The 12793-nt window shown below is 41.5% G+C and overlaps 1 protein-coding gene across 3 annotated transcripts in view; it reads left to right on the forward strand.

Moving 5' to 3' along the window:
* Positions 1–5879, forward strand: part of LOC121188370 (capping protein inhibiting regulator of actin dynamics-like) — a 40726-nt gene extending 34847 nt beyond the window's left edge. For 2 of the 3 annotated variants that reach the window (XM_041048094.1, XM_041048096.1), the window contains exons 11-16: positions 189–1521; positions 1742–1845; positions 2109–2271; positions 2472–2590; positions 3143–3236; positions 3955–5877. In XM_041048094.1, the coding sequence (XP_040904028.1) occupies positions 189–1521; positions 1742–1845; positions 2109–2271; positions 2472–2590; positions 3143–3236; positions 3955–4463 (2322 nt within the window). In that variant the 3' untranslated portion in view covers positions 4464–5877. Of the gene's footprint in view, positions 1–188; positions 1522–1741; positions 1846–2108; positions 2272–2471; positions 2591–3142; positions 3237–3954 lie in introns of all 3 variants that reach the window. The other variant, XM_041048095.1, reaches the window with a different exon arrangement.
* The last annotated feature ends 6914 nt before the right edge of the window (positions 5880–12793 follow it).

Consider the following 12793-nt stretch of genomic DNA (forward strand, 5'->3'; position numbering starts at 1 on the left):
GCTTAAAGTTTTGCACGGCTGATGGCAACCACAGAGTCGTAACTTCAAGTGACTCATGTCACATACAAGTAGTCATGTGATCCATTGTTAATCTAAAAATATTGATTATAGCCACTTTAGAGCAAGTTTCTTTTTACAGTTTAAAAACTTTATTTAAACCTTATTTTCCTGTCTCTTTTGTCTTCTAGCAGGAAGAGGAAGTAGAGAATGAGGAGGCAGAGGAAGTCAAACCTGAGGAGGAAAATGATACGCCTACAAGAAAAACTGACATCCAGGCACAGGAAGAAAGACAAGGGGAAGAGAGTGAGAGAGAGGAGGAGGCGATGGAGCTGGAGAAGGAGCCAGAGGTGGAGGAGGTGGGACAGGAGAAGACAGGAGAGGACGATAAGGAGGAGGAGGTGGAGATAGAGGAAGTGAACATGAGAGTGGAGGAGGCAGAGGAAGCAGTTGTTGAGGAAGAGAGAGAGGACGCAGAGGAGGCGACAGAGGCAGATGAAGACGTTGATATTTCCATGTCTTTGCAGGAGGCTGATGAAGGTGTAGATGCTGTGGTTGAAGATGACACTGTGTTCACAGCAACTCACACAAATGACGAAGACATCTCTACAGAATCGGGTGATCAAGTATTCGCCAAAGTGCAGGACGGGCAAGAAAACTCTGAGATCCCAGAGGAAGGTGGAGAGATCGACCACTCAGAACAAAAATCAGACGGAGAGGACGAGGAGGAGGAGGAGGAGGAAGCAAACCAACCTGATGTGGATGAAACTGAACAAGAAAAAGTAGAAATATCCTATTTAGACACGAAACAAGATCAAACTGAAGCCACAGAACAAGCTACTGTTTCACCCAAGCTGCCTTCTTTGTCTCTTCCAGAGTCACATTATGAGACTCAGTCACAAGACAGTGGGACTGTCTCTCCCAGTAAAACCAGCACTACCACTATCCACATAAATCTAGTCTCTCCCAGCTCAGAGAAAGCCAAATCTTTCTTCCAACAGGCCCCAACTGCTGCAGATCTTGAAGAAAAGGTGACTGAGTCGCCTTCTCACGCTGTAGCAGCCACAGAGCGACACACAGATGAAGAAGGAGCTGATGCAGTGGAAGAAGTGGAAAAAGAAAAACAATCCGCTGTGGAAGAAGAAGAAGGAGAATCTACACCTCCAGCCTCCGCAGAGGAAACGGTCAACAAGCCATCCAGAGGTTCAGACCAGAGTAAAGTACGCTTCACCATCACCCCCGCCTGGCAGAGGTCACAGAGTTTGACTCCTCCCTCCTCTCCACCCGCCTGCGTCTCCTCTTTGCCATCTGCCGTAACAGGACCTGAAGGTGAGGAGGTGGAAGATAAAACCAAGAAGGATCCAGTTGTGAAAGCAGAGCCGGCAAGTTCCCCTAAGGTTGAATTAGTGTTGAGTCCTGCTAGAGTGAGGAATGCAGGGAGCACCACCCCCAAACCGCAGAGCAGTGCAGCACCGTCTCCGTCCTCCGTCAAACCTCAGACCTCAGCTGCTGCGAGCACAGAAGGTAGAGACATTAAACATCATCATTAGTGCAGTTTACTTTTTGGGTCCTTGTCTTCTCGTCTTGTTGTCTCGTTGTCCTAAGAGTTGTCCTAAGCTGTACATCCCATTTTCACTATGACCCACATCTTCTGTTTTCCAGTCACATGAGGTGAACTCTCTGTTTGACTTATATCAATAAAGTGAAACCACAGACCAACTTTTCCTCTTCCTCCCACATACAGAGAGCTCTGTCGTAGTGGAGGGAAACCCCGACAATCCGTTCGGAGTCCGGCTGAGGAAGACATCAGGTCTGCACCGCTTCAGCTCCGAGGAGGAAAACACAGAGGTGATGACCCCGACTGTGCTTTTATAGCTGACTTCAGTGTTCTTGAGTGAGGTTTTTCATGTTTAGGCCAATCAGAAACTGCCAAGACACTGGTGATGTTTGTGAGGCTGGTTGGAAGTCGACTGGGGAATTCTGTCAGCAATCGCTGAAACGAGACAGAAACACCTGATTTAAATACATCAGTGAAATGCATGAGGGACAGACCATTAACCAGAGTTTTTATTCTTTATTTATGAACTGTGATCTGATTTTCTCTTACTCAGTCTCCCACCGAGTCTCCAATTCAGCCAACCAGCTGTAAAGCTGAGCCACCACAGCCAATCAGTGTCAAGCCCTCTGTAAGTCAGCCAATCAGTAACAAGCCTGCCCTCCCTAAGAAACCAGATGTACATGGAGACAGTGGAGGAAAAACCAAGCGTATCTCAGGTGTGTATACACACATAAATACACAACATTTTCTCACACACACTGACCTTATTGTATTATCGTTAATTGCTCAGCACAAACAGCTGTCCCCTCTGTGGACAACTAAAACTTGTGTTAAATCAGACTTTGTAAAGGAAAGAGTAAATATCCCCTGATTCAGCTCATGGTGTAACAGTGTATGTGCTGTGTTGTTGATTCAGACCCAGCTGCAGCTCGTGGTGTTTCTGCTGGATCTGATTCTCCCAGCTGGATCTCTGTGGCCAAACAGAAACAGAAGATCTATAAAGAAAACTCGCTGGATGAGATTACTGTCAAGAAGGTAAGCTGTGTGTGTGTGTGTGTGTGTGTGTGTGTGTGGTTGTGTCTTTTATGTGGACACAAATTCCCAGCAAGCCTGTGGGTCTGTGGTGGAACAAAATACAAATTGTTCAGTTTGGTTGTTGCATTCTTCCAAAAACGTTTTTCCATAACATATGAATCACATGTCACTGTGATCGTTACAGTGAATAAGCAAAACACTGGTGTAAAGTTCAGTATGCAGAAGAACAATAGTGTCACAGTCATTATACAATTATATATTTAACATTTTTCTGCATGACCAGTTTGTTAGTTTCAGGCCAGTATACTGACGAAGATGACACAGCCATCATGATGGCCGCTCAAAGAAAAACACCAGAGTTTAGGTTTGAGTTCCCAAAAGTTTGAAAATAATTTTCAGATGAAAATGCACTTAGTCGTGAACTCTGTTTTCCTTTTCTTCTTTTTCCATATATGTACAGTAACCCACCACACATTTCCAGCCACTTGTTATTCTAGACACCAGGCTCTATCAAGAATCTGTATAACCGATCTCTCTGCTCGCTGTTATCAGGAGGAACAAGAGCGGAAGTCTTCGCTGCCAATGTACGTCAGCTCAGCTGCAGGCAAGGAGCAGAGCAGCAAAACAGCTGAATGCACCAGCAAAGGTCAGAACACACACACACACACATTCAAATACACACACAGCTCATCTGAGGTTGCAAAATAAGCTGAACTCGCTTGGAAAAGACACATCAGTGGCAGCGTGGGAGCATTTCAGCTGGTTTCATTTTGATTTGTCTGCACAACACAAGACAAGTCAGACTTTTTAAAAGTAACCACTCAACCTGATGCATGCAAGTTGGTTTTGACTGATATAATGCTGCCCTCACCTGTACAGTCGCTGCTACTGCAACTGACCACACAGTATTTACTGGAATCCACATGCTGTTAACAATTATATTCTGAGCTGATGTATTGATTACACATCACAACCAAGGTAAAAGTAATTGGGCAAAAATACAAATGATGGATCTAAGAATAGAAAAACAGTCCTGGTTTAGAATAAAGACTAAAGAGGAAAAACAAACCACCTGTTCTGGAAAACACACACCAATGAACTGTGCTGTACAAAAGAGTTTTATGACAAAATGTAATAAAGTCTTATGCAGAGGTGTTTTAAAGCCTCTGTTCACATCCTCCACTGCATCTACACCTCTGCAAATATATTAAGGTCAGTGAGTTTTCATATGATCATAAAGTCATCTGAAAATCATGCCAGTCTACACCAGTGCACACAGAAACTACACATATTTCTTTCAGGAAATGATTCTCTGGCTTGTGTTTGACACGTGTGTTTCTTTTTTTTTGTTTCTTTCCTTCCAGTGAGTTCGTTGGAGATCAATAAGCCTTCAGTGTCTGTAGAGAAGGAGACCAGGAGAGCTCTCTCTCCTCCAACTCCAGTGCCACCTCAGCCGTCAAAAGCCCAGTCCCTGCCCTGTCCAGTACCTCCAAAACCCCAAGTTCCACCTGCCACAACAAAACCTCCACCACAGCCCAGCCCAGCCCACAAATGCATGTCACCTCCTACTCCGGTTCCTGTTTCCCAAAAATCTCCCTCTTGCACAAGCCCGCCATCTTTCTCCAAAACTGCCACCTCTTCACCTTCCTCCAAGACGCCCCAGCCTCAGAGTACGACAGCCACCTCCACTCCCTTTTCACCGAGAACCGCTCCAGAAAAGTCTGGTTCAAAAGCTCCGGGTCTTTCTGGACAGACCCCGTCCTCCCAGCGAAGCCTGCCTCCCCCTGATTTGCCCCAGGATGAGCCTCCGTGGATGGCACTGGCCAAGAAGAAGGCCAAAGCCTGGAGTGAGATGCCCCAGATCGTCCAGTGACGGGCCAGGTTTAAGTTAGTCTGTGCACAGGGGGCCTAAGCTGGCTCAAAAGAAGACCCGAGAGGGTCACATCTGAAAGGGGGTTGAAGTGGTCCGGGAGTCTGGGTGGACCAGAATGCATTTGCACACAAAGAGTTGTTGTTGTTGTTTTCTGTTGTTTTCATACTATCCTGGCTTCATGCTTCCAAAACTCTTGAGTCACACAGCTAAAGACAGGCTCTGTTTAACCCTTTTCCTTCTGTTTGTCCTTATGTTGTACAGTCATGTTTTCTGAATGACAGGGTAGGACCCTTAAAGTTAACGCGTCTTACTTGAAGTGGATCCATATTTTTTCAGCAGTCTTAGTGTGTTATGGTGCCTGAATACATGTAGACTCACAGTAGTAAATATTTTTTATCTAAGGTAACTCAAATGATTCCACCTGATATCACTAAACATTTCAGGGCAAGAAAGAATAAGACATTATTTTATAAAAGAGGACGCCTTATTCACAGAAAGAAGAGAGAGGAAATCTTGGGGTTAGAGATTCATTTATTCAGTCTTGAATGAGTGGACAGGATGCCGTTGTTCAGTCAGTCCCAGTCTCTGTGTGTGTGTTTATTTTAAGGCAGTGATACATGCTCACATTTTGAGGAATGTGGAAAATCTTTGTGGCCAGAGAGTAAAAATGGGATAACATCCAAGTTCAGCTGGAGAAAAATGTGCTGAACTAACTGCTACTGGTCATGAGTTCTGGTCAGATAAGCTGATCCACGGTTCCTCTGTGTATCAGGTTCTTTAGACAAATACATTTCTTATAACACGATCCACAGATACTAAACTAATGTTGTTTGTTGTGTTAACGAGTGCTGAGTGTGTCCAACATGTTTCAGGTTGTCAGCGTAAATTATATTTTTAATTTTCTCTTTTGCTATTTTGGATACATAAGCGCATCTGTCAGCGTCCTACAGAAATCTAAAACCTCCACAGAGTCGTCTGTTCAGGTTCAACTATCATTACACTGACCCTTGTGTCTTTTTAATATTTTTTACTGCATCATCATGTGGGCGTGTTGCGGGTTATGTAACATTTTCCAATTACGACTAAGCATGTAAATAAATCAATATACATAATTAGATATTTGGAGATTGGGTTGCTGCAGGATGCAAAGCATCACTAAAGGAAGCAGCTGAACGTTTCCTTTGTATCAATTAAATCTATCTCACAGTAGCTATATGTTTTATGCGTTTTGTTTTATTTTGTATTGCTTTTTGAGAATTTGTCTTGTACATAAAATGTGCAGTAAAGAACAAATGAATCGCTTTTTCCTGTTCTTTTATTTGTTGTCTGTCCGAATGTCCATACACAGTCTCTGAAACACAAGTATAAAGGAAATGTATATTTCTTACAGCATAAAACAACCAAGTGGCACAATAAACCACTGTGCCTAACAACTCTGATGAGAACATCAGCATGCATATTCTTTTATTTCATAACCTACGTTGTGTCGGGACTGTAGTTTTTAAGCCTATAAATATATATATATATATTTGTAGGGATAATACCAGTATTTGTTTCCAGTTTTGTTTTTTGTTTTTTAGCACAGCTTATGTTTTTCAGCTGGGTCAATGAGGACACAGACATTACAGTAAGTCCTTTGTACGTTTTCTTGGAATTCAGGGGTTTTACATTTACATTGTATAATTAGAAACTAATATTTGATGGATTTAATAGAAATTAATAGAAAAATAACAAGGGAGGGAGAGTAAGATTTGGGATCATGACTTTACACATAGTTCCTGAAATCCTGACTGTGGTCCTGCTGTCTAAAAGGACCTGTGGGAGGTTGGGAATAGCTTTGAGTGACACAGAAAAAAAATCTGAGTATGTTTGAAGCATTAAACGTGCACTTTCCAACACAATGCCTTAATTCAATATCATTGTTTTTTAGATGACTAGGAAATGCCACATCATTCAAAGTTCAAAAACCTAACTTTTTAAATCATTGGGGATATTTCCTCAGACTGACAGACCAAAAGGAGAAACAGTAAGCCTGGCTCTGTTCACAGTTTAAAGATAAACATTTAAAGCTCATTCATCAACACGTTATATATACCAAAGTGTAAAAACCACAGCCTGTGGTTGTAGTTTAGTTTTGAATTTCATGTTGTAAACTAGGCTGTCACTGGGCTTAATATAAAAATATTTATTTATTAAACATTTTTCTAAAATGTTAGACTGCTTCTTCAGCAATAACAAAATTAAGTCTCTACAGGCTTGTCACTTTTAGCAGCTGAATACGTGTAAATATCAGGAGCAGAAGTAACGATATCATTACACTTGGATATACAATGCCTTGTTATAATGAGTTTTTAGTCAAACCCATTGTGGTCAGATTGTCTGCAGGCAGGAAAGAAGACTGGACAAACTGAGCTGCGCTCAAGTAAAACACATCTCATCAAGCATCTCAAACCTTCAAATCAACACATCTAATCCAGCTAAAACACAACATGTAAACAAGTTTATATCTTGATGTACAAGATGTACAATGTGCAAGGCTGCTTTAAACAAGATTACATCTTCATGATTCTGTGTTGAATTTATGAGTCTAACTCTAATTAAAACTGATTTTATAATGCAATAAATGATGCTTATTAAAAACTTGCAAAAACTTATTTTAAAATGATTCATAGAAGTTAAACTGAGTGTGTTGGTGTGTCTGTCTGTGTGTGTGTACTTTTGTGATTATGTGACTTTCTGCTCATGTGTGGCCAGAATTTGAGCCAAATGTTAGTGTGTGCTGGCCTGTTTGCATGCGCTTGATCAATGGTCTGTGTGTGTGTGTGTATACAGGAAGCTGTAATCAGTGAGAAGGCTGCTTTAACTCCCCAGATGTCTTAACTGGGTGAGTTAGGTAATGTTGCTGTTGCCCTACTTCAGGCACTATCATACACACATGCTGCTCCAAAGTGGACCAGCCAAGATGTACAATGTGCGTGTGTCCATGCCAAGTATCCATGACGATGACTGCTGGGTGCTGACCTTCTCATTTACAGGTTATATAACCAACCAACTTGGCAAGAATCAGAAGCACAGAGGTGAGAAGACGAAAGGGGGGGTGGGGGCTATTAATGTCGACTTGGGGCGCTACAGTCAGAGTAAGAGATCACAGACACTTTAAAAGACATCCACAAACATAAAAGTTTAGTCCTGCTGTGACAAAAAATCTTGAAAATAAACCAGCATCTTAACAACTACTTGGCTGATTTGTGTGACATTTGCTACAGATCTTCATCCTCAGATGATGGAGCCTAAAGACTTTGGTGATCCCCTGACTTTTTCTTTAGTCCCCTCACTTTTTCTGTGGTTTTCAGTGAAATGTTTCAATACCTTCTGCCAGTTATATTTGGTACACACATTCATGTCCATCTCAGAATAAACTGTAATAACTTTTGTGATCCCCTGACTTTTTATCTTGTGCCATCACAGTGCAAAACATTTGTCCAATACGTTTAATACCTGGAAAACTAATGACATTCCCATCATCCTCAACTGTACTTTGTGTTTTGTGCCAATTAGCAAATACTAGCCTGCTAACATGCTAAAATAAGATTGCAAACCTAGTGAAAACAGCATTAATTGAAATGTGTGTTCATCACCAGGACTGACCCCTTACACTTCCAAGAAGCCATATGATTCATTGTTTTTGTAAAAAATATTGATTGGAGCAGCTTTAAGCTTAACGTGATGCAAAGATCATGTACAGCAAAGTTACTGAAAGATATGACTGTTTACAGTTTTTACAAGCTACAGGCCTGTTTTCATGTTTGCTGAACATGTCAGATTGTCACATACTGTTGTTTGCTAAAGCTTGTCTGATATGAGACAGCCCAACATTTCTCTGGCAGCAGGAAACAAAGCTGATCGTTAGTTTTGGTCAGACTGCCCCGACCTCACCGACCTCTGTGCAAACTGGAGTGACCCTGTGCTGGGCGAGGTCGGATTCTCAAACTGTCTTTGTTTCCAGTGACATTATAGCTGACCATTTGATCCAGAGAAAGGCTGCTGTCACCAGCATGACAGTGAATTTCAATTAACACAACAATGACAAACACTGGCTGCTTTAAAGTTGCAGGGAAAACTGACCGTTTACAGCTAAAGACAGATTACAGATCCTCTGCACCACTTTCACCTTTCTGTTGTTTTCCTTCTCATTTCAACACACACAAGTCTGCAACAGCTTCACTGTCACATAATGTGAATTACTGCTATTTGAACAGACTGCTTTATATATCACAACATGACATTACTGTCAGCATGTCACAGTCATTCACTTCTTCATGTGATTTCAGTCTTGAGTTGAAACTAAAGGGTGTTATTGGAAACCTAAGTGTTTAGTTTAACTTTCATTTTGAGGCTGCACATACTCTGCCACATTTACAGACACTACACACTCATTCATCATGAAATACATAACTGTCAGTGGTAACAGTTAAAGGACAACACTTCAGTGAGTCTAGTCCATGGTGAGCACTAATGAATATATATAAACAGAATAGATCCTAGACACTGAGAAGAGATTCTGATGATGGAAATTTACATTATGCAATATGTTGGTCTCACTTCTATGCCTCTATATTTAGAGATACTCAGATTGGCATAAGTAGGCTTCAAACCTCTGGGAGTCCTTATGTGACTGCAGTGAGCTAAACCTGCTAATCTGCAGTGTAATTATACTGAAGGGGAACAAATAGAGAGTGAGCCACTAAGGGAAAAGGATTCTGCTTTTTCCTACACGTATCATAACATTTGCACTCCATCTCTCTTTCTCTAATAGTTTTCATGTTGTCTTCTGTCTCTTGTTAAGTTTCTGACTGACTGACCTACATTGCTATGCTGTTGCATAAACTGTCTGTTCACCCCCCCTCTATATCTGTCAATCAGCTGAACATTAACAGTCTGTATATTTATACTGTGAGTGCACAGCTCAAAAGTATTAGAGACATCCTGTATGTATGTATGTCTGGAGACAAGCTGTCACAACCCCTGGTTTAAAATCAAAAAGCATGAACCCTCTCTCTCTCTCTCCACATGCACATCCAAGATTTCTTTCATCCATTCTCTGTGTCATGAACTTGTTCTCTCTCTGTCAGTTTTATTCTCTTCAACAGTCCTCTCTTTGCTTCTCACTCTTGTTTGTTCGTCCTTGCCCCCCCCCCCCCCCCATCCTCCATCCCTCCCTACTCTTTCTCCTCTAACCACTCTGTTTGAATCTGTGTCCATCAGTGGTTTTCAGACTTTCCCCCAAAACTTCAGAGAAATGCTTTCTTGACCCAAATTGGTTTTGTGAGCACTGATGCAGACTGAGTGTATCAACCATACGTTTAGGCTACAGCCTCTTAACCTTAATTATTTTATTCAGCCTACTTCCCACTGAAGGCCAACCCAATACTCTGAAATGGTGTCAAAGAGTATTCCCACTTTAAAATCCTTTACCCGAGTTGTTAGCTAACTGATATATAACAGGAACGGAAATGCAACAACTCTGGTCACATTGCCAACTTGTGGACATGTGAGCTACTGCTGCATTTATCCCACTTACAGCTTGAAACATTAACCTACTTCATTCCTCTGCTCTCCCTCTCTGCAGTTACATTATTTTACCTCTTCAATCCCACTGTGCCACTGTCAGGGCGGTCAACACAAGCCCATACTGAACAATGTTCAAACCCACACAACTTTATTTTAATTGTAGTGTTGAAGGGTTCTAATGATACCAAGTATATTTGGATGAATTGTATAGAAATTAGATGTCCAAACCTGTTCCACAAAGGGCCGTGTGGCTGCAGGTTTTTGTTCCAACCAAGCAGCAGCACACCAGACTTGACTCATTTAATCAACTGATCTCAGTCTTCAGACAGTTGATTGGTCAAACTGTGTGCTCTTCATTGGTTGGACCAAAAACCTGCAGCCACAAGGCCTTTCGTGGAACAGTTCAGACACCTCTGATCTAGACTGTTTCCTCTTGACAAAGTGGTGCAGCCATAAAAAAAAAATTAGAGTCTTGGGTTTAAATATAGTGAGAAACAGTATGGCACCGAGTGCCCATGACAGTATATAATACTCTTCTCTGTGGGGAGCAGACACACCAAGACAACAAAACTCAGGGGAGGGTTCAATTAAAATATATAAATATCTTTATTACAAAAATAAGCTCACAACAACAGATAAAAAAAAGGAGTACTCTGGAGAATCGAATTAAAAGAGTCCAACAGGCTGTCCACTCGCCCAGAGAGAGTGTAGGTGATTCCCTGGACAGCAGGCCTCTGCGTGGCCATCACTTGGTAGCTTAAGAGAGAAACAAAATAAGGCATCCGTCAGGGTGGTCAGTCACCTATCAGTCTTTGTACTATTTATACACAAGTCCCATAAAACAAACTCAATAAACCTTATGTGGGGCAAATGCTACACACACATATATACACACACACACACACACACACACACACACACACACATATATATATATATATATATATATATATATATATATGATAAAGAAACAACAAACTCAAGAACCCAACACAAAACAACTCAAGGAATTAAATAACTAATCCACTGAAAGTAAAACCACTCCAAACAAAATAAGGCCCAATCCACAAAGATTACTGGAACTATTTGGGGAAAAAATGACTGAACCCGAGAATTTGTCCAAGAACATCAGAACCACCAAAAGACAAAGGGAAGACAGAATAAATTGTCACAGCAAACACAGCGTCACTAAATGCTTTCTCGCTCGATATATTCAAAGAAATAGAGGGGTACTTAACCGCAGCACTTTCATCCAAGGCTTCCCCCTCTAGCACCGTGCGTCTGTGGCGTGGCGTGGCGTGGCGTGGCGGCCTGGATCCCCACGCGGTAGCAGCTCCTTTGGTCTCGGCAGCGGGTGCACACGACTCAACCGAAGCGCTCCTCTCGCGCTGTTCTCCGTACCTTTAATGCAAGATGCCGTGGCGACCGTCTGACCAGCACTCTATCACCGCGTCCTCGGCCGATTCTTTCTCGCCGTGAGCTCAGCTGCTCTGTTCCCGCTGCCTGTGTCCACTAACAAAGAAAAGTCCCCCCTCACACACCTGTGTCTTATCAGGTGTTCAATTAGTTCCGGTGCGCACGCAACCTCTCTCTCACACACACGCACACTTAGAGACACACACACACGCACACTCACACTTAATCACCCTGGGACAAGTACATATAACTCCAATGAAGAGCTATAACAATCTGATAGAATATATATATATGATACCCACTTCTTAAGAGAAAATTACAGTACAGGAAACTGGCAGAAAGAAGCTTGCATAAGGTTTAGGTCACTCCTGAGTAAAATGCTTTGTCAAACTACTTAACTTTTATATAACTAATATAACTGCATGAACAGCCTCAGTGACCTGGTTAAAACTGACTAGAAATCAGTTGTCAATTTGCAATTAAGACGAAATATAATTCCATTTTAAAAGAATAGTTTTACATTTGGGAAATATAGTTATTTCTTTCTTGCTGAGAGATAAGATCAATACTGGTAAGATCAGATGAAAGATAAGATTGATAAGTTAAATATAAAGCTAGAGCCAGCAGATGGTTAGCTTAGCTTAGCATGGGAACTGAGTTTTCTGCAGCATAATTCTTAGACAGAACAACAGGACTCTAAGAACAAGCTGTTGCTTTATGAACAGTTATGTACTATAACTATTAATGCTAACTAAGCAATGAAACAGTAAGTTAATGAAGTCTTGTTTCTCACTCCATACATAGGTTCATGTCATAGGCTGCTGTTCTTTGAAAGTAATCAGATTAGATAAAGGAGCTGATTCATATTGTGAATTATTGAACACAAATTCCAGTGATGTAACCGGTAATCTGAACCAATACTCTCTAAGAAACACACCCAACCCTGAAGAACACAAACAAAGGAGACTCCTTCAGACTCTCTTCCAGTCCGGTGTGATCGAAATCCTGTGCAGGATCAAGAACACAGACCTTTTGGTTTATTCACAAGCTGTAGCTTCAGACCGTACATTTGCAAAGGTAATGCATACTAAAGTTTTACTATCAAAAACAGACATGTACAGAAAACATCAGAGAGATGTCAAGACATACATACATTCATCTTGTGCGAATTCACCCGGACACAATTAGAGGCCATGAAGCTCTACAGGAGGTTAACAACCTTTGAAAGAATCAGGCAATGTAGTAACTGAAGTCAGTGCAAATATTTGAAAAAGTGGGGAGCGCTTGGTGTAGCTTGTTTTTTGTTTATTTTTTTAAATTTTAAAATTTGTATTTTTTTTTTA

The sequence above is a fragment of the Toxotes jaculatrix genome, chromosome 10 (assembly GCF_017976425.1).
Source record: "Toxotes jaculatrix isolate fToxJac2 chromosome 10, fToxJac2.pri, whole genome shotgun sequence".
Lineage (NCBI taxonomy): Eukaryota > Metazoa > Chordata > Actinopteri > Toxotidae > Toxotes > Toxotes jaculatrix.